General features: G+C 52.3%; 1 protein-coding gene across 1 annotated transcript in view; it reads right to left on the bottom strand.

Moving 5' to 3' along the window:
- ANKRD16 (ankyrin repeat domain 16) overlaps window positions 5,885-25,507 on the bottom strand; it is a 40,374-nt gene continuing 20,751 nt past the window's right edge. The window contains exon 7 of the mRNA XM_005668213.3: window positions 5,885-10,478. Within this exon, the coding sequence (XP_005668270.1) occupies window positions 10,381-10,478 (98 nt within the window). The 3' untranslated portion in view covers window positions 5,885-10,380. The remainder of the gene's footprint in view (window positions 10,479-25,507) is intronic.

Below are 25,507 nucleotides of genomic sequence, written 5' to 3'. Positions count from 1 at the left end.
CACAGCCCCCCTGCAAAAAAAGTGACTGAGTTGTCCATGATGTTAAAATTTTCAGGAGTTCCCATAGTGGCTCAGCGGAAACAAATCTGACTAGTATTCATGAGGACGCAGGTTTGATCCCTGGCTTGGCTCATTGGATTAAGGCTCCTGCATTGCCATGAGCTGTGGTGTAGATCACAGACACGGCTCAGATCTGGCATTGCTGTGGCTGTGGTATAGACCTGCAGCTGTAGCTCCGTTTAGACCCCTAGCCTGGGAACTTGCATATGACGTGGGTGCAGCCCTAAAAAGACAAAAAAAATTTTTTTTTCATAGGTCTCCTTTGCTCTTGGGATAAAGTTCAAACACCTGGTCACTTCTTTAGAGGTGCCTGAGTGATCTGGCCCTCAGTGACCTGATCAACCAAGCCCTCCCCGACTTCAGCGTATTTTCTAGTCCACGGCTGCACTAGTTTCCAGTCACAAAACCAGAACTGCTCTTGGTATTTTAAACAGAGGCAGTAAAATGTAGGGAATTGGTTTCAAGACTTGAAAGGGCTGGAGGGGCAAAAAAGATAAGGTCACCCGAGATGAGGGACTGCCTGGGACTTTGGCAGGCCCCGGAAGGGAGTGTGTCCCCCAAGCTCCGGGCTACTGGGCCGCCCTTACTGCCACAGCAGGGCCACTTTGCCACCACTGCCCTAGGAGCCCAGGAGTCCCCCCTCCTCCCTGGTGCTGCTGCTGCCTCTCCTGTGATGCTACATGGCGAGAAGCATGGCTTCTCCCCCCGCCTGCTCCCTCCAGTCTGCCACCTGTGCTGCCCCTGGGCAGAAAGTCGCCAGAAGCCCTCAGGCAGAGAGATCTGGATGGCAGGACCTGGTGACCTGGCCTCCTGCAACACAGAGAAAAGCAGGCGTGGAGCCAGGAGCCGATCTGAGAGCCGCTCCAAAGGCTCCTGCGTTCCGTGACTGCGGCCCCCTCATTCCCTTCTGGGCACACCACGCCTTCTGTGGGAATGCGCTTCCCGCTCCTTCTCCTTGGCCTTCTCTTCTTGGTAGAATTCTCCGTGCAGATGTCACCTCTTCCTGGAAGGAATCCCTCCTTCATGGCCCGTCTGGATTCAGCGGTTCCAGGGCTATCACCCTTCTCTGAGCCCCTGCCACCTGGGTCCTAGTTGGGTGTCTACTGTTCTGTGGTTTTGCTAAGTTGTGTCCCTCCCAAGAACAGAACTCTCCTTTTTCATCCTTTTGTTCCTTACCCTCTAAATCACAGCAGGCACTGAATACATATTTAACGCAGGGCTTAGGATGTGGGGGGGATAATTATCACGGCCCCTCAGTGGTCTGTGAGCCCTCAGATTTGTGTACAAAATGGAATGGCTATATGCATTTCTCCAAAGCAAGGATCAGATTCCCAAAGGGGTCAGTGACCCCTAAATATTGAAGAAACCATATGCATGGATAAAGCAATGAATTCACAATATTCCTAAGACAGAGATAAAAAATAACTTCCAGGAAGAAAGTGAGTATCAAAGACAGTTTTAGTGGCTTAGTCTATATCACAACTTTCATTGCACTCCTGTACATGGACAAGTAAAATCAGGACAAAGACTAGTGATGGAGAGTTCCCGTTGTGGCGCAGTGGTTAACAAATCTGACTAGGAACCATGAGGTTGTGGGTTCGATCCCTGGCCTTGCTCAGTGGGTTAAGGATCTGGTGTTGCCGTGAGCTGCGGTATAGGTCGCAGACGCGGCTTGGATCCCGAGTTGCTGTGGCTGTGGCTGTGGTGTAGACTGGCAGCTACAGCTCCGATTGGACCCCTAGCCTGGGAACCTCCATATGCTGCGGGAGCGACCCAAGAAATGACAAAAAGACTAGCAATGGGCATGGAAATACAAAATGGTATGCGAAATAGAAATCACTAGCAAGTGTAACTGGCAGCAGCTCTATCAAGATGCTCCGATTACCGTGACGGGGAGTGGGTGAAATTGGGTGGGGCTCAGGTGTGGTGGCAGAGCAGGTGAGCCAGGTAAGCCCTGATTCCCAGAAGACTTACAAACACAGGGCAGGCATGTTTTAGACCTTTTTGCCCTTAGAAAGGGTAAATTCTCTCCAGCACCTGATTGTACAGACCTTGTGAGATAACAGCATGGCTGTCGTATTGCATTTGATGTATTTGTTCCATCTTAGAAGGTGAGAACAATTTGTAAGTTGCCCAAGCCTGAACGTTGCTTAGGTCACTTTAAAACCAGTCCCTTTGAGTTGCCTGGTGGCTCGGCAGGTTAAGGATTCGGCATTGTCACTGCTGTGGCTTGGGTCACTGCTGTGGTGCAGGTTTGACACCTAGTCTGGGAACTCCGAGGCCAAAAAATAAAAAAAATAAAAATAGGAGTTCCCGTCGTGGCTCAGTGGTTAAAGAATCCGACTAGGAACCATGAGGTTGTGGGTTCGACTCCTGGCATTTCTCAGTGGGTTGAAGATCTGGCGTTGCCATGAGCTGTGGTGTAGGTTGCAGATGCGGCTCGGATCCCGAGTTGCTGTGGCTGTGGTGTAGGCCGGTGGCTACAGCTCCGATTCGACCTCTAGCCTGGGAACCTCCATATGCCATGGAAGTGGCCCTAGAAATGGCAAAACAAAACAGAAATTGTAATAATAATAATAAAAATAAAACAAGTCCCTTCGAGGAGGGATAAATTAGGAGGATGGGAATAACGTATGTACACTACTGTGTATAAAATAGACAATTAACAGGGACTTACTGTATAACACAGGGAATCTAGTCAATTGTCTGCAACAACCTACATGGGAACAAGGAATGGATGTATGTACATGTATAACTGATTCACTTTGCTGTGCACTTGAAACTCACACAACATTGTAAGTCAAGTATATTCCAGCAACATCTAAAGAAATAATAAAATAACAGAATAAAATCAATCCCTTGAATGTTTCTTGTATGAACACAAGTTCCTTTAGTTTCAGGTAACAAAAGCCACATCAGGCTACCTTAGGTATAAAAGGAGAATATAGTTTAAGGATAAAGTGTCAAAAACATAGTCAGGTGTCTGGAAGGAAAAGGAATCAGGAAGACAGTGAGCTCGGCTCTTCTGTCGCTTGGGGTTTTTTCCTAGATTTTTGTTTAAACATTGAAGTGTAGTTGTTTGACAGCTCGGTCGGTTTCAGGTGTGCAGCACAGGGATTCAGTGAGACACATTTATTCTTCTTCAGAGTCTCCCCCTTGCAGGTTGCAGGAAATACTGTGTTCCCAGCGCTGTACAGCGGGTCCCAGTTGGTTATCTATGAGTGTTTATATGTTAATCCTAAACCCCCAACTTATCCCTTCCCCGCTCAGCCACCCTGGGCACCTTCTGCAGTGTCCCCTCCCTGGGGGTTGACGCTGCTCCCTTGGATGTGGAAGGGAGCCCCCCACTGGCACCCCCGTCGCCTGAGTTCCAGATGCGGTTCAGGGCTCCCACGGAGCAAGGCTGCTCAGCCTCACTCCCTGACGTCCAGGCGGGGCCTTCTTTCTGATGGGGGCGATCCTGGGCACTGTACCATGTTCAGAAGCATCTCTGGCCTCTTACCCACTGGATGCCAGCAACACCCAACCTCTCCCCCACCCCAGCTGTGCCAAGCAAAATGTCTCCAGATAGTATCAATGTCCCCAGCGGACAAAAATCACTGCAGGTGAGAACTGCTGGACCAGACTAGGTTTTATACTCAACATCGAATTTCCGCAAGAGAGAATCTGATTGGCCAAGCTCAGATTCAGTCTGTGTCCTACGTGACCCAGTTAGCTGTAGCCAGGGCCTAGGGTCAGGGGGCAGAAATGTGGCTGCCAGGAGTCCACACCTCTGGGAGGGGTGCCCTGTCCCCAGAAAAGGGGGACACACAAATATTCTGGTACGTGTTCACTACATTTCCTTAACCCTAGTGAGGCGTTCTGGCCTGACTCCATATATTATATTTGCACGTGGTTTAGGGGAAATTGTTCTCAGAGATATATTTATGATATTTATCTACCTTAAATACCTTAACCCCAAATCTTTCACTCTAAGGCCTTTTAAATAAAAATTTTTTTTCATGTATTTCTTCAATATTACTTATTGCGTCTCCTCTTGACAGCCATTGGACTAGGCCTTAGTAAACGAAGTGGATTGGATCCTGTCTACACAGAGGTTATATTTTAAGTGCAGAATGACTTAATGGTTATAATGGTAGAGTCCTACTTTGGATTAGCCTTGCTTCCATTTTCAAAATCTTTTTACCTTTTCAGTCTAATTACTGGGTTTTTTTTTTTTTTTTTTAGTGGAAAATAAGCAAATAGAAGGAGGATTTATTGGACGGTATCATAACTAATTACTATTTTTAACCTTACCATTTAAAAATCAATTCCCCAGGGAGTTCCCAGTGTGGCTCAGTGGTGAACTAACCCAACTCTTATCCATGAGGATGCAGGTTCAATCCCTGGCCTCGCTCAAGTGGGTTAAGGATCCAGCATTGCCGTGAGCTGTGGTGTGGGTCTCAGACATGGCTCGGATCTGGCGTGGCTGTGGCTGTGGTGTAGGTCGCAGATGTGGCTTGGATTTGGCGTGGCTGTGGCTGTGGTGTAGGCCAGGAGCAACAGCTCCGATGTGACCGCTAGCCTGAGAACCTCCATATGCTGTGGGTACGGCCCTAACAAGACAAAAAATAAAAAAAATCAATTCCCTTCTTTGTAGCACCGTGGGGCTGTCTGTCCGTCAGACCTGAACGTTGGTCTTGGTCTTCTTACCAGCAATTCATGAACAGATGTCCATGTTTTACTGGAATAGCCACAGTTTGACCACTGAACCTCCGAGGCCCAGGGCCCTGGGAAAAAAATTCCAAGGCCAGTCTTGACTCCCACCAGGAAAAAAAAATAACACAGTGATAGGGAGAACATCTTGTCTTTTCTCAGATAACAGAAATTAAGTCTTTAGGTTGGCTGGCAAGTAAGGACCCAGCACGCAGTGATGACTACAGAGTGAGTCTGTTGGATTGAAAACAAGCTAGGCTTGCAGCTGCTAATCTCTCGCCATCGCCCAACAGCGTACCCTCCGGCTCCTCGTGATCTAGGTCAGTGTCTCCCAGTGCCCTCGAGATGCTTTTCTGGGAGAGTTCCAGGGTCAGAGGAGTTGGACACGTGCTGCCTATTACCTGCCCCCTAACTTCCCCCCTTGGGTCTGCAATGAAGACCTGAGGGTGTGGAGACGCCCTCACTGCTGTAGCCATTTAGGAGAGAAATCGGGCACTGCTGAATCACTTTAACACGTGTAAACCCCGAGTGTCCCAGCTCTCTGCTCCTGGGTACGTGTCGAAAAGAAATTTTCTGGTGGATAAGAAGATGTATTAAAATGTTCATCAGGGAGTTCCCATCGTGGTGCAGTGGTTAACGAATCCGACTAGGAACCATGAGGTTGCGGGTTCGATCCCTGCCCTTGCTCAGTGGGTTAAGGACCTGGCGTTGCCGTGAGCTGTGGTGTAGGTCGCAGACGTGGCTTGGATCCTGCGTTGCTGTGGCTCTGGCGTAGGCCGGTGGCTACAGCTCCGATTCCACCCCTCGCCTGGGAACCTCCATATGCTGTGGGTGCGGCCCAAGAAACGGCAAAAAGACAAAAAAGAAAAAAAAAGTCATAAAATGTTCATCAGGAGTTCCCGTCATGGCACAGTGGAAATGAATCTGACTAGTGTCCATGAGGATGCGAGTCGGATCCCTGGCCTCACTCAGTGCGTTGGGGATCCGGTGTGGCCATGAGCTGTGGTGTAGGTCAAAGACGCAGCTCAGATCTGGCGTTGCTGTGGCTGTGGCGTAGGCCGGCAGCTGTAGCTCCCATTGGACCCCTAGCCTGGGAACCTCCATATGCTGTGGGTGAGGCCCTAAAAAGCAAAAAAAAAAAAAAAAAAGTTCATCAGATTCTAATTACCCGGCGGCAGAGTTGGAGGTAATCTCTGCTGCCATCAGGGTTAAAGGGCAATGTAGCCAAGTGGGGGAGACTGGAAACAGAATGAGTCCTGATACAATGTCATTGCTGTCAAACTATACACTGCTGTTTAAATCCCCGAGTGGAAGTCGAATTGCAAAGTCTTCCATTAGAGAGTGGTGCTTACAGGGGCTGTCCCCAGCCTAGGCTCATACTTCTCGCCCCACGACAGGCCAAAAAATGGAGAGAAGGGTTGTTGGGGCAAGGAAGAGCCACTTTTTTGGAGCCAGCAAACCGAGAAGATGGTGGACTAGTGTCTCAAAAAACAGTCTTAGCTGAGTTAGAATTTGGGCTTCTTTTATACTAAAAGGGGAGGGGGGTGTGGCTGGTTGCTGCCACTCAAGACCAGCCAGAATCCTTTGTAGCTGGTGGGTCTGGTCCCAGAGTTCCTATAAAGCTCCAACAAGAGGAATGTTAGTCTCTGTCTTGCAACTTTTTAAAAATCTCTGTAAGAAAGGAAAAGTGTTACACCTTTAAAGGTCAGAGCCTTGAGAATGGGCTGTCATAAATTTCTAGCTACAGGCAACATTCTTTTACAGAAGGTACAAAGCCAGCCTGACAGGCACAGGCCACAGAGCCCAAGGCTTGGAGCTAAAGGAACAGATCAATACAGAGACAGGTTTGGTCTTGTGACAGTGGAGGGGGCAGGGGGCACAATGACAGAATAAAACCAGGAACTTCAGATGATATTTTGCAGATTGAACACATGCCTTTAATTTGAGCCCCTCCTTAAAGTCTGCTAAAATGGCCTTAAAGGACTAAAAAAGGCTATAAACCCCTGAGTTCAAAGAGCACAGAAAAAGAGATCAACCGTTGAGAGAAGCTGATGGAATTTTTGAAAGATGCAAAGCAGATGGTCAAATCTGACTTCGCAGCCCAGAGGAAGCCGACACTTGAGAGCATGGGCACAGCTAAGGCATTAAGAAGCAAACTCATGCAGGCTAGAAGACCCCAGAAGGAACGCAGGTCAGGAGAAGCCTCGAAGGCCAGGCCATGAGCAGGGCTGAGACAGAGCTGATCCGGGGGCACGTCCAGAGAGCCGTGGATTCCTGGGTCCCTGCCGCGGTCCCAAAACACCCCACAAAGGCCGGCGGCTGACTGCGGGCAGGTTGGGTCAGAGCGGCCCTGGCTCTGGCACGCCAGGCACCGAGGGAAAAACCACGCTATGTCCCCACAGGCCAACCAGCGGGATTCCCGCGCCAGCACAGAGGCGGGGCAGGCAGCGGGCACGTGGGAAATTTCTGTCCGCTCCACTCGATTTTGCTACGAACCCGAAACCGCTCTAAAAATACAGTACGCTAAAAAGAAATAATAGTTTTTTAAATGCTTTGGGATAGATTCTCTTTTTAAGAAAATAAGAGTATTTTCACTTGAGAATATGAAAAGAATTCCAGTGGCATTTGGCAGATGAGAAAACTGCTCGGCAGCGAGACTAAATCGGGCCCTGGAGACCACGTGGGGGGTGGGCGCCGCCCGCCCGGGCCCCTCCCCCGCTCCGCACCCGCACCCGCTGCCGGCAGCGGGTCTGGGGCAGCCTCTCTGGCTCCTCCGACTTTTACGGCCGCAGGGGTTTACTGACAACGCAGGTGAGCATTGCAAACAGCGGGACCTCTCTTCTTCCGTGGAAATAAAAACAACTTCCCGAGTTTCCGCTGGGGCCCAGTGGGTTCGGCAGTGTCTCTGCAGCTCCAGGGTACCATCCCCGGCCGGGCACAATGAGTTAAAGAATCCGGCGTTGCCGGGGCTTCCGTGTAGGTCACAAATTGGGGGTTCGGATTTGATCCCTGGCCGGGAACCCCATATGCCGCGGGGCGGTGAAAAAGAAACAGAAAAGCAAGGGCTTCTCCTGACGGCATTTCGTTCACCTTTTTAAAATTTATTTTATTATTTATTTATTTATTTATTTTTGGTCTTTTTAGGGCCGCATGCGTGGCATATGGGGGTTCCCAGGCTAGGGGTCGAATAGCAGCTGTAGCTGCCAGCCTACACCACAGCTCAGGGCAATGCCAGATCCTTAACCCCCTGATGGAGGCCAAGGGATTGAACCCATGTCCTCATGGACACCAGTCGGGTTCGTTAACCCCTGAGCCTCGAAGGGAACTCTTCTTTCACCATTTTAAGTGCCAATTTCTTTTAAGCAGGAGCAGGGGTGGGGGCGAGGCGGTGTCAGAAGCTGGTTGGTGAGCCAGGTCCCCGGTTGTGAAAGCACACGAGTCTCTTGCGCACACTTTCTTTTCTCCCTCTTCTCTGTTTTTGTTTTCGCTTCTTTCTCCCCCTTTCTTGGGCCCTTCCTCCTATGGCACCTTCAATATTTTCCAAGCCACCAACATGAGAAGGTCAGCTCTGTGCGTGTGTTGGGAAGTGTGATGCAATGTATTGTTTCCGCCTCCTGGGACACCCTGGGCCCTTCCTCTTCCCCCATCTCTATCTCCCCGTCTCCCCGTGTCTCTGTCTCTTTTGGGGGGTCTGCGCACAGCAAAGTGCAGCGTAAAAGGCCCTGGGACCGGGCTTGCTGCCTGGTCACCCTTCCTGCTGCTCATCCGGGGTCCCCGGGAAAGTGCTCTGAGGATGAGCATGCTGGTGGGACAGCTGTTTGCATACTGAGGTCACTGGCACTTGTCCTGCGGGAAGTACCTGGGGATCCTGTGTTGCACAAGGACTGTCCCTCCCTTCATGTGACATGTGAAACTGGCTTTGCCTAACTCTGCGGCTTAGCTGGAGAAACCCTCGGGTGTGTCTCTGGACTTGGAGCCCAACGTCTCCACGTCTCCACCTCAGGGAACCTGGCTTGTGGTTCGCCCTTTAAAAGCCGGGGGTAGTAGCTATTTATGAATTTCCGATTTAAAGATAACACCCATGGTTTAAGAAGAGTCACATAAAATGAGTACACAGTGGAAAGTAGCACGTGTCCCTTCCACCCCAGCGCTCCACTCCCCACTGTTAAGTGTCTTGTGTGTCCTTCCAGAAACATTCTGTACACAGATACACACAGACCTGTGTCTGTACACGTAGGGTCATAATCCCAAGCTGACAAAATCGAGAAGCCTGCCAAGGAGGGTTCAAAGGAAAGATGACGCTTGCAGTGATGAGCAAGAAAACACTGGGGCAGAGAAGGTGTGGGCGACGGGGGCCTGGCAGAGAGGGGGGCAGGCCGGGGACCGGGAGAAGCACCTGGGCGGGACGAGGGGTTGTTCCCAAGCGCAGGTCCGCGTGCCAGCGCACCCCGAGACCAAGAAAAGAAACACCCTCATCTGGAGCAGAGAAAAATTGACTGCAGGGCTGAGCAAGGAGAATAGGGTGGGAGGGGCTTGTGCTAAAAAAAAAAAAAAAAAAAGAAAAATCCCGGAATTTCCCAAAGGGTTTCAGCCAAGCACGTTTAAACGCTGGGTGAGGGCGGGGCCTCCAGGGCGCGTGATCAGCTCATGCGCAGTTCTCCGATTGGCTGATGTGAGATCCCGGGCTGCGTGCTCAGCATCATCTAGCAGTTAATTTCTTCCATTTGGTGGTGGTCGTGGCCTCTGAAAAGCTCGGGGAATGTGAACAAGATACTGCTCTCTGTGTGCGTCGGAGAAGAGCTACCGCGGAGGGTGAGGGAGAGGGGTCTGTCTTGGGAGGGCCCCCCCGGCTGCCTGGCTACAGGTCTGCTTCCGATTTTCAGTGCTGAGATGTGGGAGAGCAAAGGATGCACACAGTAAGGGGAAAAAAAAACTATATTTTTACAGTTTCTGACCCCTTAGAGGAACAGCTGACCTTGTACCACTCACAACAGACGTCAGCTCAGGCCACCACGCCAGTATCTGCCTCCTCCACAGTCTGGTTCTCCTTTCCTAACGCCTTTCCTGTTGCCTCCTCGCTTTTCACGCTGGCATGAAACTCCATGACTGTTTCCAGCCAGAAGAAACACTCTTCCCTCCAAAAGGTCAGGACTCTCTGGTGGCCAGACATGACTCCAAATAGCTGAGGAAAAGGGGGGCTGAGGGGTGTTTCAAGGCATCACCAATATCCTCCTTCACATCCCAAACGCCAGGGGTGCTCCCTCCCCAGACACCAGGGGTGCTCCCCTCCCAAATGCCTGGAGCACCGAGGCAGCCCCTCAAGGAGCTGTGTCGGCCCAGGAGAGCTTCCTCGTGGGAAGCCAGGCCTTTCCCAGGCCCACATCCAGGGACAGGCCCTCCAGAGCCACAGAGATCCATATTCTCACCCTAGATTCAGAAGGACGGCGACTCTAGCTGTCCAGCTCCGAGGCCTGGCCCGGCTGTCCTGAGGCCCCTCCCCGCACCCGATCCTGCCCTCTTTCCACAAGCGCTGACACCAAGACTCTCCTTAATGGTCCACCTGCCCGCAAACCCATCTTCATCCTGGCCAGGGCAGGGGACTTACTGGCTCTGGCAACCAAATCGTCAGTGGAGCAGCAGTGCCGCAGCCCGGGGCATCTGGACCGGGAGCTGGATCAGGGGTTCAACCAGAGACCTGCTCCACGCTGGCTTCACCCTGGCCACTCACACAGGGGAGAAGACAGACTTCTGTCGCCGCCTGCTGAAGGCAGATGCTGGGAAGGGGCCGGAACTGGCCTTGTGTGGGTCAGGCCACAGAAGACCGAGGAGCAGCTGGGATTTACCAAACGTTGGCTGTGCCAGTTAAACTGCTAGAGTGGAGCGATGTTACTGAGTGCAGGTTTGTGCGCCCGACGCACGGTGAGGCCAAACGATACTGCGACGTTGGCGTTTGGAGCAGAGAAAGGCTCTGAGAACGGGGGGCTCATCTCCCTAAAATCCAGAATTCCCTGAGGGGTTTCAGCAAAGCATTTTTTTTTTTTAAAGAAAGCATTTATTATTATTATTTTTTGCTGTTTCTTGGGCTGCTTCCGCGGCATATGGAGATTCCCAGGCTAGGGGTCCAATCGGAGCCGTAGCCACCGGCCTACGCCAGAGCCACAGCAACGCGGGATCCGAGCCACGTCTGCGACCTACACCACAGCTCACGGCAACGCCAGATCCTTAACCCACTGAGCAAGGGCAGGGATCAAACCCGCAACCTCATGGTTCCTAGTCAGATTCGTTAACCACTGTGCCACGATGGGAGCTCCTCAGCAAAGCATTTTTAAAGGCAAGGCGAAGGGAATTTCTGCTGTGGCTCAGCAGACTGAGAACCCAACCAGCATCCATGAGGACTCGGGTTCAATCCCTGGCCCTGCTTGGTGGGTTGAGGATCTGGCATTGCCATGAGCTGTGGCGTAGGTTGCAGATGCACCTCTGATCCTGCGTTGCTGTGGCTGTGGCTGTGGCTGACAGCAGTAGCTCTGATTCGACCCCTAGCCTTGGAACCTCCTTATGCTACAGGTATGGCCCTAAAAAGCAAAAAAAAAGAAAATGGAAAATGAGAAAGGCAAGGTGAGGGAGGGGTCGCAGTGTATGTGATCAGCTCATCTCTGGTTGGTTGATGGTGAGGTAACAGGGCAGGTGACGCCATCTGTCCTCTGGCGCCTTAAGCTCTAGGGGCTGTGTGCTCAGGATCATCAGGTCGTTAATTTCTTCCATTTGGCAGTGGGTCTTAGCATCTGAGAAACTCAGGAAATGCACATGAGATACTAGCCGGGGTCTCAACTGGGTACTTGAGAGAGGAGCTAGAGCAGAGGACACGGAGAGCAGTCTGTCCCAGGAAGACCCCATAGGTCCTGTCCAGTTACAGGAAAGTCACAGCCAGGTGAACTTACAGGCAGGAGGGCGCTCCTCAGTGGACAGACCAGGGCCCGGCCACCGGGGCACCCTCTTCCCATCTCTTAGTCTCCGCCAGGGAGCCCTGCGTATGCAGCTGAGGGCTGCATGGTGGGCTGTGACCTTGGTGGTCCCAGCAGCCCGCCTGCTGCATGCTCTTGTTAAGGGGTGTTTCTTCACACCGTTTAAAACTCCCCATGGGTGGGTGTCCTGCTTTCTGAACGGGGCTCCTCGGGGGGCCTTGACCGGGCTCAGCACACCTGGTTGGTGAGCCGACACTAGCGCCTCGTCTAAGCGGACAGCCTGGGGGTGGCGAGGGCTTTGCTGTTCCCACCCAGACGTACTTTCCAACCCACTCCGGCCCTTCAGAACAGTGCTGACCCAGCAGAACAGGCCTAGAGGTTGGTAAGGACACTGTAACCCTGAGAGGATGAAAGCAAATTAAATAAAACCCACAATGAAAACAGAGGTGCCCAGGGCTCTCTCGTGCAGTCTGTCCCATCCCGCAATGCCTCGGGCCCCTCTCCCACTGCCCCTCTTCCCTCCAAGGACTAACTGGGCCGGGACCCTGACCTGAACCCCACAGGCAGGTCCCCCACCGGCCAGTACGGAACCATGACCCACAGGTGCTGGGAGTCCATTAGGTGCTGGCAGGGGGGCCTCGAGAAGGCAGGTGAGCAGTGGCGTGTCTCAGCAGCCAAGTGCAGAGGCCGGGAGGCCCCAGAGGCGGGGATGTGAGGTCCCGGGGCTGGGACAATAAACCTCAGCCTGCAGAGCCCGGGAGCACATCCCGGGCGCCTTGTCCCCAGTTTCTGTACTGACGACATCAGCTAAAAGGAGAAGGGTCCAGGAGTTCCCATGTGGCTCAGCAGGTTAAGAACCTGACTGGTATCCATGAGGACGCAGGTTCAATCCTTGGCCTCGCTCAGTGGGTTAAGGACTGGGTGTTGCTGTGGCTGTGGCGTAGGTCACAGATGTGGCTTGGATCCTGCATTGCTGTGGCTGTTGTGTAGGCAGGCGGCTGCAGCTCCGATTTGACCCCTGGCCTGGGAACTTCCATACGCTGAAGGCGCGGCCCTAAAAAGCAAACAAAAAAAAAAAAAAAAGGAAAAGGGTCCAAACAGGCCCTGCCCCATCCTCCATCCTCTGACCTGTTGTCCGTCTCATTCTTTCATTTAGTGCCAGTGCCCCAGGTGAGACCTCTCCTGTGCATGTCTTTGGTCACAAGCCCATCATAAACCCATGAGGGAGCCGGGGCGAGGTCCACGGATCCCCCGGGGCTTGGCCTGTGACTGTCCTTCGGTGGCGGCAGCCTGACCTGAACCACGTGGAATCAGTTCCCCACGGGGAGCGGGGCTGCTGCTGCCAGAGACGGGGAAAGGCTGCTGTGACCAGGTCCAACAGGGTCGTGTGGCTTTTAACCACTTCGCTCTGCTTGGGGCGGCCCTTGCACCGTCCCCCTCACGAAGCGGCACAGCCTGAAGTGCCCAGACTCCGACGAAGAGAAAGAATGAAGGCTGGAGACCACGTGACAACTAGTGTTTATTCACGCCGCCAGCTGCTGGCACACAGTGACTGAGCTGCTCTGGGCCAGGCACATCCAGGCACAGGGACCAGAGGATTTTTTAATTTTTAATTTATTTTTACTTATTTATTGTCTTTTTTGGGGGGCTGTACCTGTAGCATATGGAGGCTCCCAGGCTAGGGGTCGAATTGCAGCTGCCGCTGCTGGCCTACCGCACAGCCACGGCAACACCAGATCTGAGCTGCATCTGCAACCTACACCACAGCTCACAACAACGTAGGATACTTAACCCACTGAATGCGGCCAGGAATCGAACCCACCTCCTCATGGATACTAGTTGGCTTCTTTTTTTTTTTTTTTTTTTTTTTGTCTTTTTTTGCCATTTCTTGGGCTGCTCCCACGGCATATGGAGGTTCCCAGGCTAGGGGTTGAATCGGAGCTGTAGCCACCGGCCTACGCCAGAGCCACAGCAACGCGGGATCCGAGCCAAGTCTGCAACCTACACCACAGCTCACGGCAACGCCAGATCCTTAACCCACTGAGCAAGGGCAGGGATCGAACCCGCAACCTCATGGTTCCTAGTCGGATTTGTTAACCACTGCGCCACGACGGGAACTCCCTAGTTGGCTTCTTAACCCGCTGAGCCACAACGGGAACTCCCTAAGAATTTTTTTTTTTAAAGGTACAGGCCCTGCTCTTAAGGCATGCTCCACCTAGCAGAGGAGGCAAACACGTAAGAAATTGAGATGTGTTAAGAGCAGCAGTAAAGGCACAGGAATTCATTCAGGATATGCAACAATGCTTTCCACTCGACAACAAGAAGACAGAAGGTTCGGTTTAGAAACAACGGGCAAAGAACTTGAACAGACACTCCCCGCAAAGAAGATACACGAATGGCCAACAAGCCCACGAGGAGATGCTCAGCATCACTAGTCAGGAGGGGGATGCAGGTCCCCTTTCCACACACGAGCTCACCCCCATCGGAACGGCTGCGCGCTGGACAGCAAAACGAAGAATGCGGAGAAATGACCCTATGACCCTATGACCCAGCAACTCCCCTCAAGGTATAGACCCCAAAGATCTGCAAGCAGGGACGCAAATGTGCATCTGCGCCTCACTGCAGCACTATTCCCAGAGCCAAAAGGGAAGCCAAGCATCCATCACGGGCTGAATGGAGAGTGCCCTGGTGGCCTAGTGTTTAAGGATTTGGTGTCGTCACTGCTGTGACTCAGGCTCAATTTCTGGTCCGGGAACTTCCATGTGCTGCAGGCATGGCTGAAAAAAGAAGAAAAACAAACAAAAAGGGATAAACGTAAAACAGATGGGGGCCTATACATGCTATGGAAGCGTCATCCGTAAAAAGGAACGAAGCAGCGATACACGCGCCAAAACTTTATACCAAGTGAAAGCAGATCTACCCAAACTGTCACTGTTGTGTGATTCCATTTGTATGAAATGTCTAGAATTAGGCGAATCCACCGAAACAGGTGGTTGCCAGGGGCTGGGGCTGGGGATTGGGGAGTAACTGCTTTTGGGGGGTTATTCTGGGGTGATGAACGAGTTTTGGAACTAGGTAGAGGTGGTGGTCGCACAATATCGTCGTGGTTCTAAATGCCACTGAACTGCTCCCTTTAAAATGCTTGATTTTATGTGACGTGAATTTCGCCTCCATGAAATACAAACCAGAAACGCCCATGCAGTGGCCCCTAAGTTCCAGGAAGCACAGGGGCAGTCAGGCCCGGGGAGGCGGGGTGATGGAGGGCTTCGTGGGGTCAGGGGAGCGTTTCTGGGCACAGGTTGCCTCTGGGGAGATGCCGGGTCAGAGCGAGGGAGCTGAGCACAGCTGTGTGCAGGGCCCCAGAGTTCCGTTTCCTGCTCGTTTACCAGGAGGCTGGGGCTTGTCTCCAGGGAGAGGGCCTTCCCCGCAGGCTCAGCCCCCAGCCCGCTGTGCTTGCTGGAGCTGTGGGTTTAGAGGCAAGAGGAAGGGCTGTTCTCCAGGGCGGTGGCTGCCACCTGTCCCACCCCTGCGGCCACACAGCATCCTGTGGGGCAGCACGTTTCCCAGGCAGGACAAAGCTGCCCTGTGTGGTGGAGGCAGCTACGGAGCTCATTCTCCGCCCCGCAAGGCAGGAAGGTTTCTTTCCGTTGCGCTGAGCACAGGCGTTTGTGTCTGAAGGGCCCTGGGCAACGGTGTGGTGTGCACTCGGGTCTGGCCGCGCCTGCGGAGAGCCAGGTGTGGGAGGCGAGGGGCTGCCCCTGGAGTCCCAGAGGTGGACTCCGACGGCAGGTGCAGGTCCTGGGGTGAAGGCATGTGGTACCCTGCAGTTGGGTCAGCAGGAAGTCAGGCAGCGCCATCCCCCGCTTCCCCTTACTCGGGGCGTTTCTTCCCTGTTGAAGGCCCCCTTGCTGACACCCAGCAGACCTTCCTTTTAATAAACATCAGACCCATGGGGTTCCAGCCGTGGATCAGCTGGTTAAGAACCCAACTAGTATCCATGAGGATGGGGGTTCGATCCCTGGCCTCACTCAGTGGGTTAAGGATCCACGTTGCTGTGAGCTATGGTGTCGGTTGCAGACGTGGCTCGGATTCCGTGTGGCTGTGGCTGTGGCGTAGGTCAGCAGCTGCAGCTTCGATTTGACCCCTAGTCTGGGAACTTCCATATGCAGCAGGTGTGGCCCTAAAAAACAACAAAAAACCAAAAAAAAAAAACAAAACCCCAGCAGACCCCAGCTTGTCTTCTCCAAGGATCCTCTTCCCCTTGTTCTGTTCCGCTGTTCCGTTCTTTCAAGGTCTCTGACCCAATGCAAACCACTACTTTGTGGCCAGTACTGGCTAGCACTTAACACAGGCTGGTTCATTTCACCCTTGTAATTACCACGTAAAGCAGGTATTAATGGAGTTCCCATTGTGACCTGGCCGTAAAAAGCCTGACTAGTATCCATGAGGACTCGGGTTTGATCCCTGGCCTCACTCAGTGGGTTAAGGATCCAGCATTGCCATGAGCTGTGGTGTAGGTCGCAGACTGTGGCTTGGATCCTGTGTTGCTCTGGCTGTGGTGTAGGCCGGCAGCTGCAGCTCTGATTTGACCCATAGCCTGGGAACTTCCACATGCCGTAGGTGTGGCCCTGAAAAGACCAAAAAAAAAAAAAAAAAGGCAGGTATTACTATGTCTGCTTTACCAATAAGGACATAGATTGGGATTGAGCCAAGGTAAACAGCTGGTTAGTGGCAGGATAGGATTCAACGTCTAAATTTAATGTCAATAAAACGACCTCCACTAGGAAGCCGGTTATGGGAGAAACCATCCCTTTCGAATGATTGGCGCAGTGTCTCCACAGAGTGAAAATGAGATTCTTGTGGCGGCAGCAGTGAATCTGCAGAGAGATGGGAGGTATTTGGACACACATTTTGTACAGGGAGGAGGGCTTTCCATGACCCCAGATCGCCACACAGGGCGGCCTGGACTGTGTTTACCACAAGCTGTGACTTGACAGCTTATTGAATGAATGGTGCAGGGCGGGATTAGCGCTTGGGATCACACACAGGGGACTGAGTGAGCGCGGGTGCCCAGAGGCACTTCCTCCACCGCCCTAATTTATATCCTGGCAAAAGAGTCAGGAGTAGGACTCGCCTGAGGCCTCCGGTGCTGGGATGCTCTTCCCAACCCACGGCCAGCGCTCTGCTCCCTGGGAAGCCCCCAGGCCCCCCCAGCACGAGTGACCCCTTTTGTGTTATATCCTCCGCTAGACAGTGAGGTCCTTTGCTCAGGGGCTGTGTTTGGGTCATTGTCCTGTCTGTGCTCTTTTGGGGGGAAAAGGAGAAAGAGGAAGGAAGGAAGGCAAGTTTCCAGAAGGGTTATTTACAGTTCATTATAAAAAGACAGGCAAGTGGTGATCATCCTGAAATGTGTAAAATCACAGAATCACGGAGTTGTACACTGGACACTAATATATTCAAGTCCATTGCACTTCAGTTAGACAACGGGCAAAGGACTTGGACAGACGTTTCTCCAGCCACGACGTACCAACAGCCCACAAGCCCATGAGAGATGCTCAGCATCATGAGTTGTCAGGGAAACAGAGGCAAATCAACATCGCATCAGACCTGCAACGTTGGCCAGCGTTGCACCAAGTGTCGGTGAGGCCGGAGAAATCAGGGCCCCTCACACATGCCTGGGGAGTTACAAAGGCAGCAGCCCCGTTGGAAATCAGTCTGACCACGGCTCAAACGAGTGCCCTTGGGGAGTGGAGTGACTTACGCGCACAGTTGTCCTGTGACCCCGCAAGTCCACTCTACATCCATGAGAAGGGACAACACATGTTCACTCAGACTTGTACAAGAGCGTGCACAGCAGCACTAACTAGAACGCCCCGAAGGCGAAAACAACCCAAACGTCTACCGGCTGATGGATGGAAAAGAAACGTGCTTGATCCACACAGCGGACCGTTACTGGTCACAGAAAGGACTGAAGTGCTGACACGTGCTCCAACACGGACGGACCTTGGAAGCCTTGGGCCACGTGCAAGAAGCAGTCACGGAAGACCACTCGGTATGATTCCGTTGATACGCAGCGTCCAGAAATGGCAAGTCCATAGCGATGGAGGGCAAATGAGTAGGCGCCAGAGGCTGGAGGCGGGGAGTGGGGAGGAGGGGGCGTGGTGGCTAAAAGGCGGGATCTAAAACTGACTGTGACTGCAAGTGTCTGTGAAGAAACCAAAAACACTGAATCTAACACTTAGATGGCTAAGTCGAATGGCACGTGATTTTTTTTTTTTTTTTTTTTTTTTTTTTTTTTGCGGTGCCTACAGCATGTGCAAGTTCCCAGGCCGGGGATCGAACCTATGCCACAACAGTGACAGCACCAGATCCTTAACCTGCCGCACCAACAGGTAGGTCCTGGCTTTTGAATTTTATAGAGCTGTTTTTAAAAGAAAGTTCTCAGGAGGCACTGTGCCCCTTTCTGTACTCATCTTTATTACTTGAATTTCAATTTTTAGCAATCTGACAGTATTTGAAAATGCCTCATAAACATTTTAATAAATATGAATAGTACTCAATGTCTACTCTTTAAGTTTTCTAAATATGTAAACCATTTAATTCCTTGATGTATGACATGTATTTTCTCACAAAGGAATAGAATACGTATTACCTATCAGGAATTTAACATCTCCGTTCTCATAATAATCCAGGTCCCTGATGCTTTCGCATTTTTTTTTTTTTTTTAGGGTCCTCCTGCTGTACATGGAGGTTCCCAGGCTAGGAGTCAAATCGGAGCTACAGCCGCCAACCTACCCCACAGCCACAGCAACACAAGATCAGAGCCACATGTTTGACCTACACCACAGCTCATGGCAACGCTGGATCCTTAACCCACTGAGCGAGGCCAGGGATCGAACCCGCAACCTCATGGTTCCTAGTCGGATGCATTTCCGCTGCACCACGACGGGAACTCCTCCAGGTCCCTGAGTCTAACGTCATTTTTAGATTGATGATGTTTGTAGCACCTGTACTTGGGAGGCTGGGCAGAGTAGCAGTGGCCCTGGATCTGCAGGAAAGCACAGCCTGCTTCCTTCCAGGCCCCAGAGAGAACAGTGAGGTAAGATCATGAGGTAGCCAGATGCTGTCACAAACCAACAGACCCCCAGCCCCGCACCGCCCTCCCCACCCTGTCTGTGTCCCCGAGTGCGGCTGACCAGACAGGCCCAGGGGAGGAAAAGGGAATTCAGTCCTTCGTGAAAGCATCTGACACAAAGGAGAGCCTTATGATTTTTGAGGAAGGAATTTAAAACTTGTACAAATAGGCCTGTTGACATTTAACTTTAAATTATACAGGAACCGGAAGGTCTCAAAAGACGCCGCTTCAGCGTGACGCTTGCTTGACTGTTGATTCTGTCACAGAACCAGCCCTGCCCAGGTCCTAGGACCTGGCAGGTCCAGCCCTCAGGAGGGAGGATTCCGTAAGACGCTCTTGGTTAAATGAATAAGCAATAAGAATATGTGTGCAGATGGACAGAGGCGGGAAGAAAATGGGAAAAAGTGAAAACGCAATTTGTGCAATGAGAGTGTGATTAAATGGAAACCCTTAAAATTGCCTTTTGGTATGACTAGAATGCTAAATAAAATCTGAGTTAAAGTATGCACCTGCAATTATACCCACTCAGTGGAAGCCTCTGTAGCGGCTAAGACATACAAAGCGTGCCCGTACAGTCCTAGCATGGCAAGGTGGCCCGGCTATAGTTATGAGAAAAGAGAACGTGAGCTCCGAAAACAAAGAATTAGGAGTTCCTGCTGCTGGGGTCGCTATGGAGGCGTGGGTTTGACAGCTGGCCCAGTGTGGGGGGTTCAAGGATCTGGTGTTGCCCCAGCTGCAGCTTGGATTCAATCACTGGCTCAGGAACTTTCATATGCTGAGGGTTTGGCCATAAAATTAAAAAAAAAAAAAAAGAAAAAGAAAAAGGAAGTATTAAACCATGATCATATTTTTTGTAGTCCTGTCCCCCAGAGTATGCATTTGATGGCATACACATAGCCATCTGGACAGCTGTCCACTAAGCCATCACCGCCAGTTGTTTCTGGGAAGGATAGCAGGGAACTTTCACTTTCTGTGTTCACAGTTCTATACTGTTTGTGGTTTTTACATGCATATACTTCTATTTTAATGAACATTTAAAATCTTTTTTTTTTTTTTTTTGTCTTTTTTGCCATTTCTTGGGCCGCTCCTGCGGCATATGGAGGTTCCCAGGCTAGGGGTCTAATCGGACCTGTAGCCACCGGCCTACGCCAGAGCCACAGCAACGCAGGATCCGAGCCACGTCTGCAACCTACACCACAGCTCACGACAACACCGGATCCTCAACCCACTAAGCAAGGCCAGGGACCGAACCCGCAACCTCATGGTTCCTAGTCTGATTCGTTAACCACTGAGCCATGACGGGAACTCCGAACATTTAAAATCTTAAGGCTTGTCTTCCCTTTTGTTTTCCTGCACTTGCTCATGTATTAATTTTATAGTTGGCAATTAAAAAAAACTCATCACTCATTTTAGCAAAAACTCTCTTTTTTGGTAATTGCATTAAAGACACTCAACTCTTGGAACGCATGTGGAAGCCGAGGCCGGCAGAGACTCTGCTCCGGAGCTGCACGGTGTTTCACTGTTCACAGGTCATCGAGCTCCCTGGCGGAAGTGTGGCTGTTCCGTCACATCTGCTTCCTCCCCAGGGAATGTGGAATCACCTGAGCAGTTTGCATCTGGGGAAATAATCATTTCCTCCCAGAACCTGCCGTCCCTTTCTGTCTTCTCTTTGTCCTGTTTATCTGAGCGGAAGCCTCACTCGTTGTCTGGTGGTACTCGGCCGTCCGGAAGGATGGTGACCACTTTCAGAGGGGACAGTACAAGAGGAAATGGACCTTGGTGCTGGACTTGATCAACGGTCACCACGTGAGATGCTCTCATGTGGAAGGAGGGGGAGGGGAGGGGGGAGACCTCATCCGGGAGTCCTTGGTGGCTCTGGGCATCCCATGACCCCGAGCCTGGCGGTTGGCTCAGCGCCCCGAGCATCTGCCCTCGCAGGGGCTCAACCCCAGGTGCGGCTCCCTCAGGAACCCCCTTTGCTCTTGGGCACAGAGCGAGCACAGGGTGACGACGGCTCACTTTCACCCATTCAAATACGTGCTCTGTGTACACTCCGAGGCACACACCTCGTCTGGTTTTGGTTAAAGGCATTTTTCGAGCCTTCTGGTGGAACTGGCTGTTTCGTTAATAACATGGCCTGGGACGTATTTCCTTGCCAGTCTGCCAGAGGACCACCTGTCCTGTGGTTCCTTCTGTGAAACTAACTAGACGGGAGAGTGGTCTCTCGTTACTCACGGAAAAGCCCTCGAGAAGAAGAACTGGTTTGGGATGTGTCGGGGGTTCACCGTTTTGAAGGGTGTCACTCTGCTCTGGAGCCCACCACCCTACCTTTGCTTAGGAGAAAAGGGGTCGTTCTTGTTCATTCCTGAGGTCTGGGGACCCTGTCCCATTACTGGACACCCGTCGGGGGGCAACGGGACTGCAGCAAACCAGCCGAGGCAGCTGCAAAAGGTCACGAACCTGGGGCATCGGAGAACCCCCATCACAGCCAGTGGCTTCTCTCCCTGGCCTGCTCTTCCTCGAAACTTGGGACAATGTGGTGACCATCAGTGATCCCGAGCCATGCACATGCGGCGAGAGGAGTCAGAGCCGCGGGACCTCAGGCTCTGCTGTCGGGTCGGGCACCTCGCCCCTCGGGCCAGCGCCTCTGACTTGGGAAAACACAGCGCAGGTGAGAACCAAAGAGTCAAGCAGGGGACGTGGGGTCAGGCCGTTTGATGGCCTGTTGGCATCAGCAACCTCTTTCTGGTCCACACGGACACCCGAATAGGAAAAGGGTTTGGTTGCGACCGCGAGGAGGTGTCGGATGCGCTGAAGAAAATGACTAAGATCCGTGGGGGGTGAAAGCTCCCCCCACGGGGAAGTCAAGTGTGGAGCCGGAGCCAGCGAGGAGAGGCCGGAAAACTTCTCAGGGTTTCTTGCACCTGATGATATTCAGGCAGTGGTGTGGGAAAGTGGAATTCCTGCCTCAGCTCCGTTCCTACTGATATTTAAAAGAGAGAAAATCTGGAGTTCTCCTGTGGTGCAGCGGGTTAAGGATCTGGCATTGTCACTGCAGCGGCTCAGGTTCGATCCCTGGCCTGGGAACTTCCACATGCCCCCGGCTTGGCCTAAATAAATAGACAAAATCTTCCATCCATTGGAAGGAATGGGCAATGCAGCCTGACGCCTTCACGTGGAAAATGCCTGGGTGGCTGTGGACATTTGGGGAACATCACACCTGTTACTGAGGGCAGGACGCCCACTGTGCTTTCAGATGCGTGGCTGTAGGAGCAGACAAGTTCCTGGCCTTTGATCCAGCCCTGACTGGACTGGATGGGTTCTTAGATATAAAAATCTAAGACCATGGAGTTCCCGACACAGCTCAGTGGTAATGAACCCGCCTAGTATCCATGTGCACGCAGGTTCCATCACTGGCCTTGCTCAGTGGGTTAAGGATCCAGCGTTGTTATGAGCTGTGGTGTAGGTTGCAGACACAGCTTGGATCTGGTATTGCTGGGGCCGTGGCGCAAGCCGGTGGCTGCAGCTCTGATTCAACTCCTAGCCTGGGAACCTCTATATGCTGTGGGTGCAGCCCTAAAAAGCAAGAAAAATCTGAAGAATTTTGATAATACTGTTTTATGTTGCTATTGAGGAAACCAATACCACACAGCAAGCCACGGAGTTTTTTTTTTTTTTTTTTTTTTTTTTTTTAAGGTCGCGCCTGAGGCGTATGGAAGTTCCTGGGCCAGGGATTGAATCCGATTTGCAGCTTCGACCTTCACCACAGCTGCTGTGGCAACTGCAAATCCTTAACCCACTGCACCGGGACTGAAGTCCAGCCACCACAGAGACGCCGCCGGATCCCCAACCTGCCGTGCCACAGTGGGAACTCCAGAGAAGCTTTTTATGACAGGTTGCAAAGTCATGCTACCATCCTGCCAACTCTGCACTCCGCCCCCCCTCGGTGTGCCAGGCTCTGTACCGTGACAGTGACTCTGCCAGGCCGGTGCTGTGGCTGCGGTACAGACAAGAACACCAAGTAACTCCCAGTCACTGAACGGCGGGGCTGGGGCTCAAACGAGTTCTCTGCCTCCAGAGCCTGATTCCTTCCATTCTTTCCACACACCTGCACTCACCCGGCAGCGGTGAGCTCGGGGGCCACGGGGAGAGGACACCCAGGGGTGGGGGTGGGGTCCCCATCGCATCAGTTCTGAGTTTCCGGGCCACTCTGAGAATTACCCAAGAGGAAGCCCAAGAGCAAAGAGGCTGTTCTAGGAACTCGGGCAGGAGAGATGGAGCGGGGTCTGTGCTTCCTGGAGGGGCTCAGGCAGCACTGCGAGCCCCTGCTCTGGAACTTGTCCGCTTCTCAGGAGAGTGGGGCCGACTTCCCTTGCCTTCTGAAGCTGGGGAGATGTTCTTTGGTCAGAGGGCAGGTGGGGTACTGATGCCGGGTGACCTTCAGAGCCCGCTTACGATAGGCATGTGGATTCCACCTGCCGCCCCATCCCTGGGCCTCACCCCGGGACCCCAGCGGCCACCCGTGAAGAAGCGCACATGGGTCCATGAGGAGAGGCCCCTGAGGAAGAGCCTGGTGAAGACCCCAGGCCGGCAAATAGCATCATGGACCAGCTGGGCCACCCGCGGGCCTGGGCTGAGTCCCTGGCCCACGGCATCTAGGATCGTGGGAAATGGCTGCTTCACACCGTTGCCCTCCGGGCCGGATGCCTCGCAGCCACGGTAACCAGAACAGGAGGATACTGGTTGGGACTCGGGCAGGTAGGAGCGGACCTGGAGAAAAGTGGGCCCACCTGAGATGCTGAAAGGAAACTCACATTAACAAGATGTAGTCCTGAGAGTGTGGGAAAACCTCTCAGGAAGACAGGAGGAAGGCCCAGATGGAACACATTTTTAAGATCTCTCTTTACACTTTGAGTGATGGATGCATCTCGTCTCGAGAGCTTCATTCGTTTGGTTTTATAATTTGACCGCTGGTCAATAGCACATAACTCAGGGATTGGTTCAAATTTGAGTTCAGCATCCATTCATTAGCATCTTAGCACAGATAAAGATTTTGAGATGAAGAAAATGGGGCAGCTGAGGGCTAAGTGGGGGGCTGGCCCCCAGGAAGGAAGGAAAATTAGGGACACGAAGTACAAATGGTGCCTCTTGATCCTCTGCTGTTACCTGGCACCATGTCAGCAGCCGGGCACCGTGGCTCGAACCCACTGAATTCTCACGATAAACCTGGAATCGCCACTGCCTCCCTCCCACCAGGAACCCAGGAGCAGGGAGTCGCTTGCACGAGGACTCATGCTGTGGGCACTGCGCCTGCCCCTCACCCACGCCGTCTGCACAGGTGGGCTCTCCGGTCCACACCATCATAAGTCTAGGAATGAGTGGGCTGCTGTCTGCTTCCAGGACGTAAAACCTGGGGTTAGGTAGAGTGTGAGAGTGTGTGTGTGTGTGTGTGTGTGTGTGTCTGTGTGTGTAGGGTGGGGGGACAGGTGACCATACACACACAGCCCTCAAGGCAGCTCTCAAAAGGGCAGATGGCAGAGACGCCAGCTGGCCCACAACCACGAGTCTCTTCCAGCCATCACGGTTAAGCGGTGGCCGGTGGGATGGGATGGAAGAGATACACCTGCCTTCCTAGAGGGGGCGGCACTCCCCTCACTGGCTGGTGAGCAGTCTTAGGGCCTGGACCACTGGCACGGGGGGCCTGCCTGTCCCCACCTGTCCTAACGCATCCTAGGCTGGCTCTGCCCAGGCTCTTATGTGGGAGAGAAAAACACTTGTGTTTATGCCATGGTGATTTTGGGTCTCAGCTATGGGGGCAGAATTTATATCCTAGTTAACGAAGGCCTCAGAGGCGATGTGAGCAGAGTGGCTGGAAGCTGAGGAGCAATTACGCGTGGAAATATTTTATTGATCTCCCTCCCCCGCAGTGCACGTGCATAAGGTCAGGCAGGTGGAGGGTTCTGAGAAAAGGTGGGACCCCCGCATGGAGCAGGGGCCCATTCTTCTTTGCTTTTGGAGTTTGTGTTTTTCTTTATGCGCACACCTTTCCTCCTGAGTGATGTCTATTTCGGTCTAGTGTTAAATGCTTAAATCGAGCTAGCTGAGCCTGCATCCGCTGGGAGAGTGGACGGGAAGCCCACAAGCTGGACTTTGTTCCCAGGTCCTTTGTGTGCATCGAAATCTTAGTGGAGTGTGGATTTTCAGCAAAACAGGGAATAATAAAGCCCATGTCTGCTGCAGGCTAGCACAGACGAATGCTCTGGAACTCCGAGAGGTGCTCTGAGGTAATCAGAGACAAATCCAAACAAACTCCCCACACGTGCGGGCTGTGTCTTCCTACTCCAAGCATTTTAGTTGACCTCTGTGTCTATCTATTCAAAAGAGGTTTTCTAGAAAAGATGTATAGATTATCTCCAAGGTGCTGCAGTCTTTTTTTTTTTTTCACTTATAAATGCACATCAAAAATTTTATTTATACCTCAGAAAACTAAATGTAGAACTACCATATGACCCAGCAATCCCACTCTTGGGCATACATCCAGACAAAACTTTCCTTGAAAAAGATACATGCACCCATATGTTCATTGCAGCACTATTCACAATAGCCAAGACATGGAAACAACCTAAATGCCCATCGACAAATGAATGGATTAAGA

Source organism: Sus scrofa, chromosome 10 (genome assembly GCF_000003025.6).
Source record: "Sus scrofa isolate TJ Tabasco breed Duroc chromosome 10, Sscrofa11.1, whole genome shotgun sequence".
NCBI lineage: Eukaryota > Metazoa > Chordata > Mammalia > Artiodactyla > Suidae > Sus > Sus scrofa.
The sequence above is the reverse complement of the archived record's forward strand: the minus strand, read 5'-3'. Positions and strand labels throughout refer to the sequence as shown.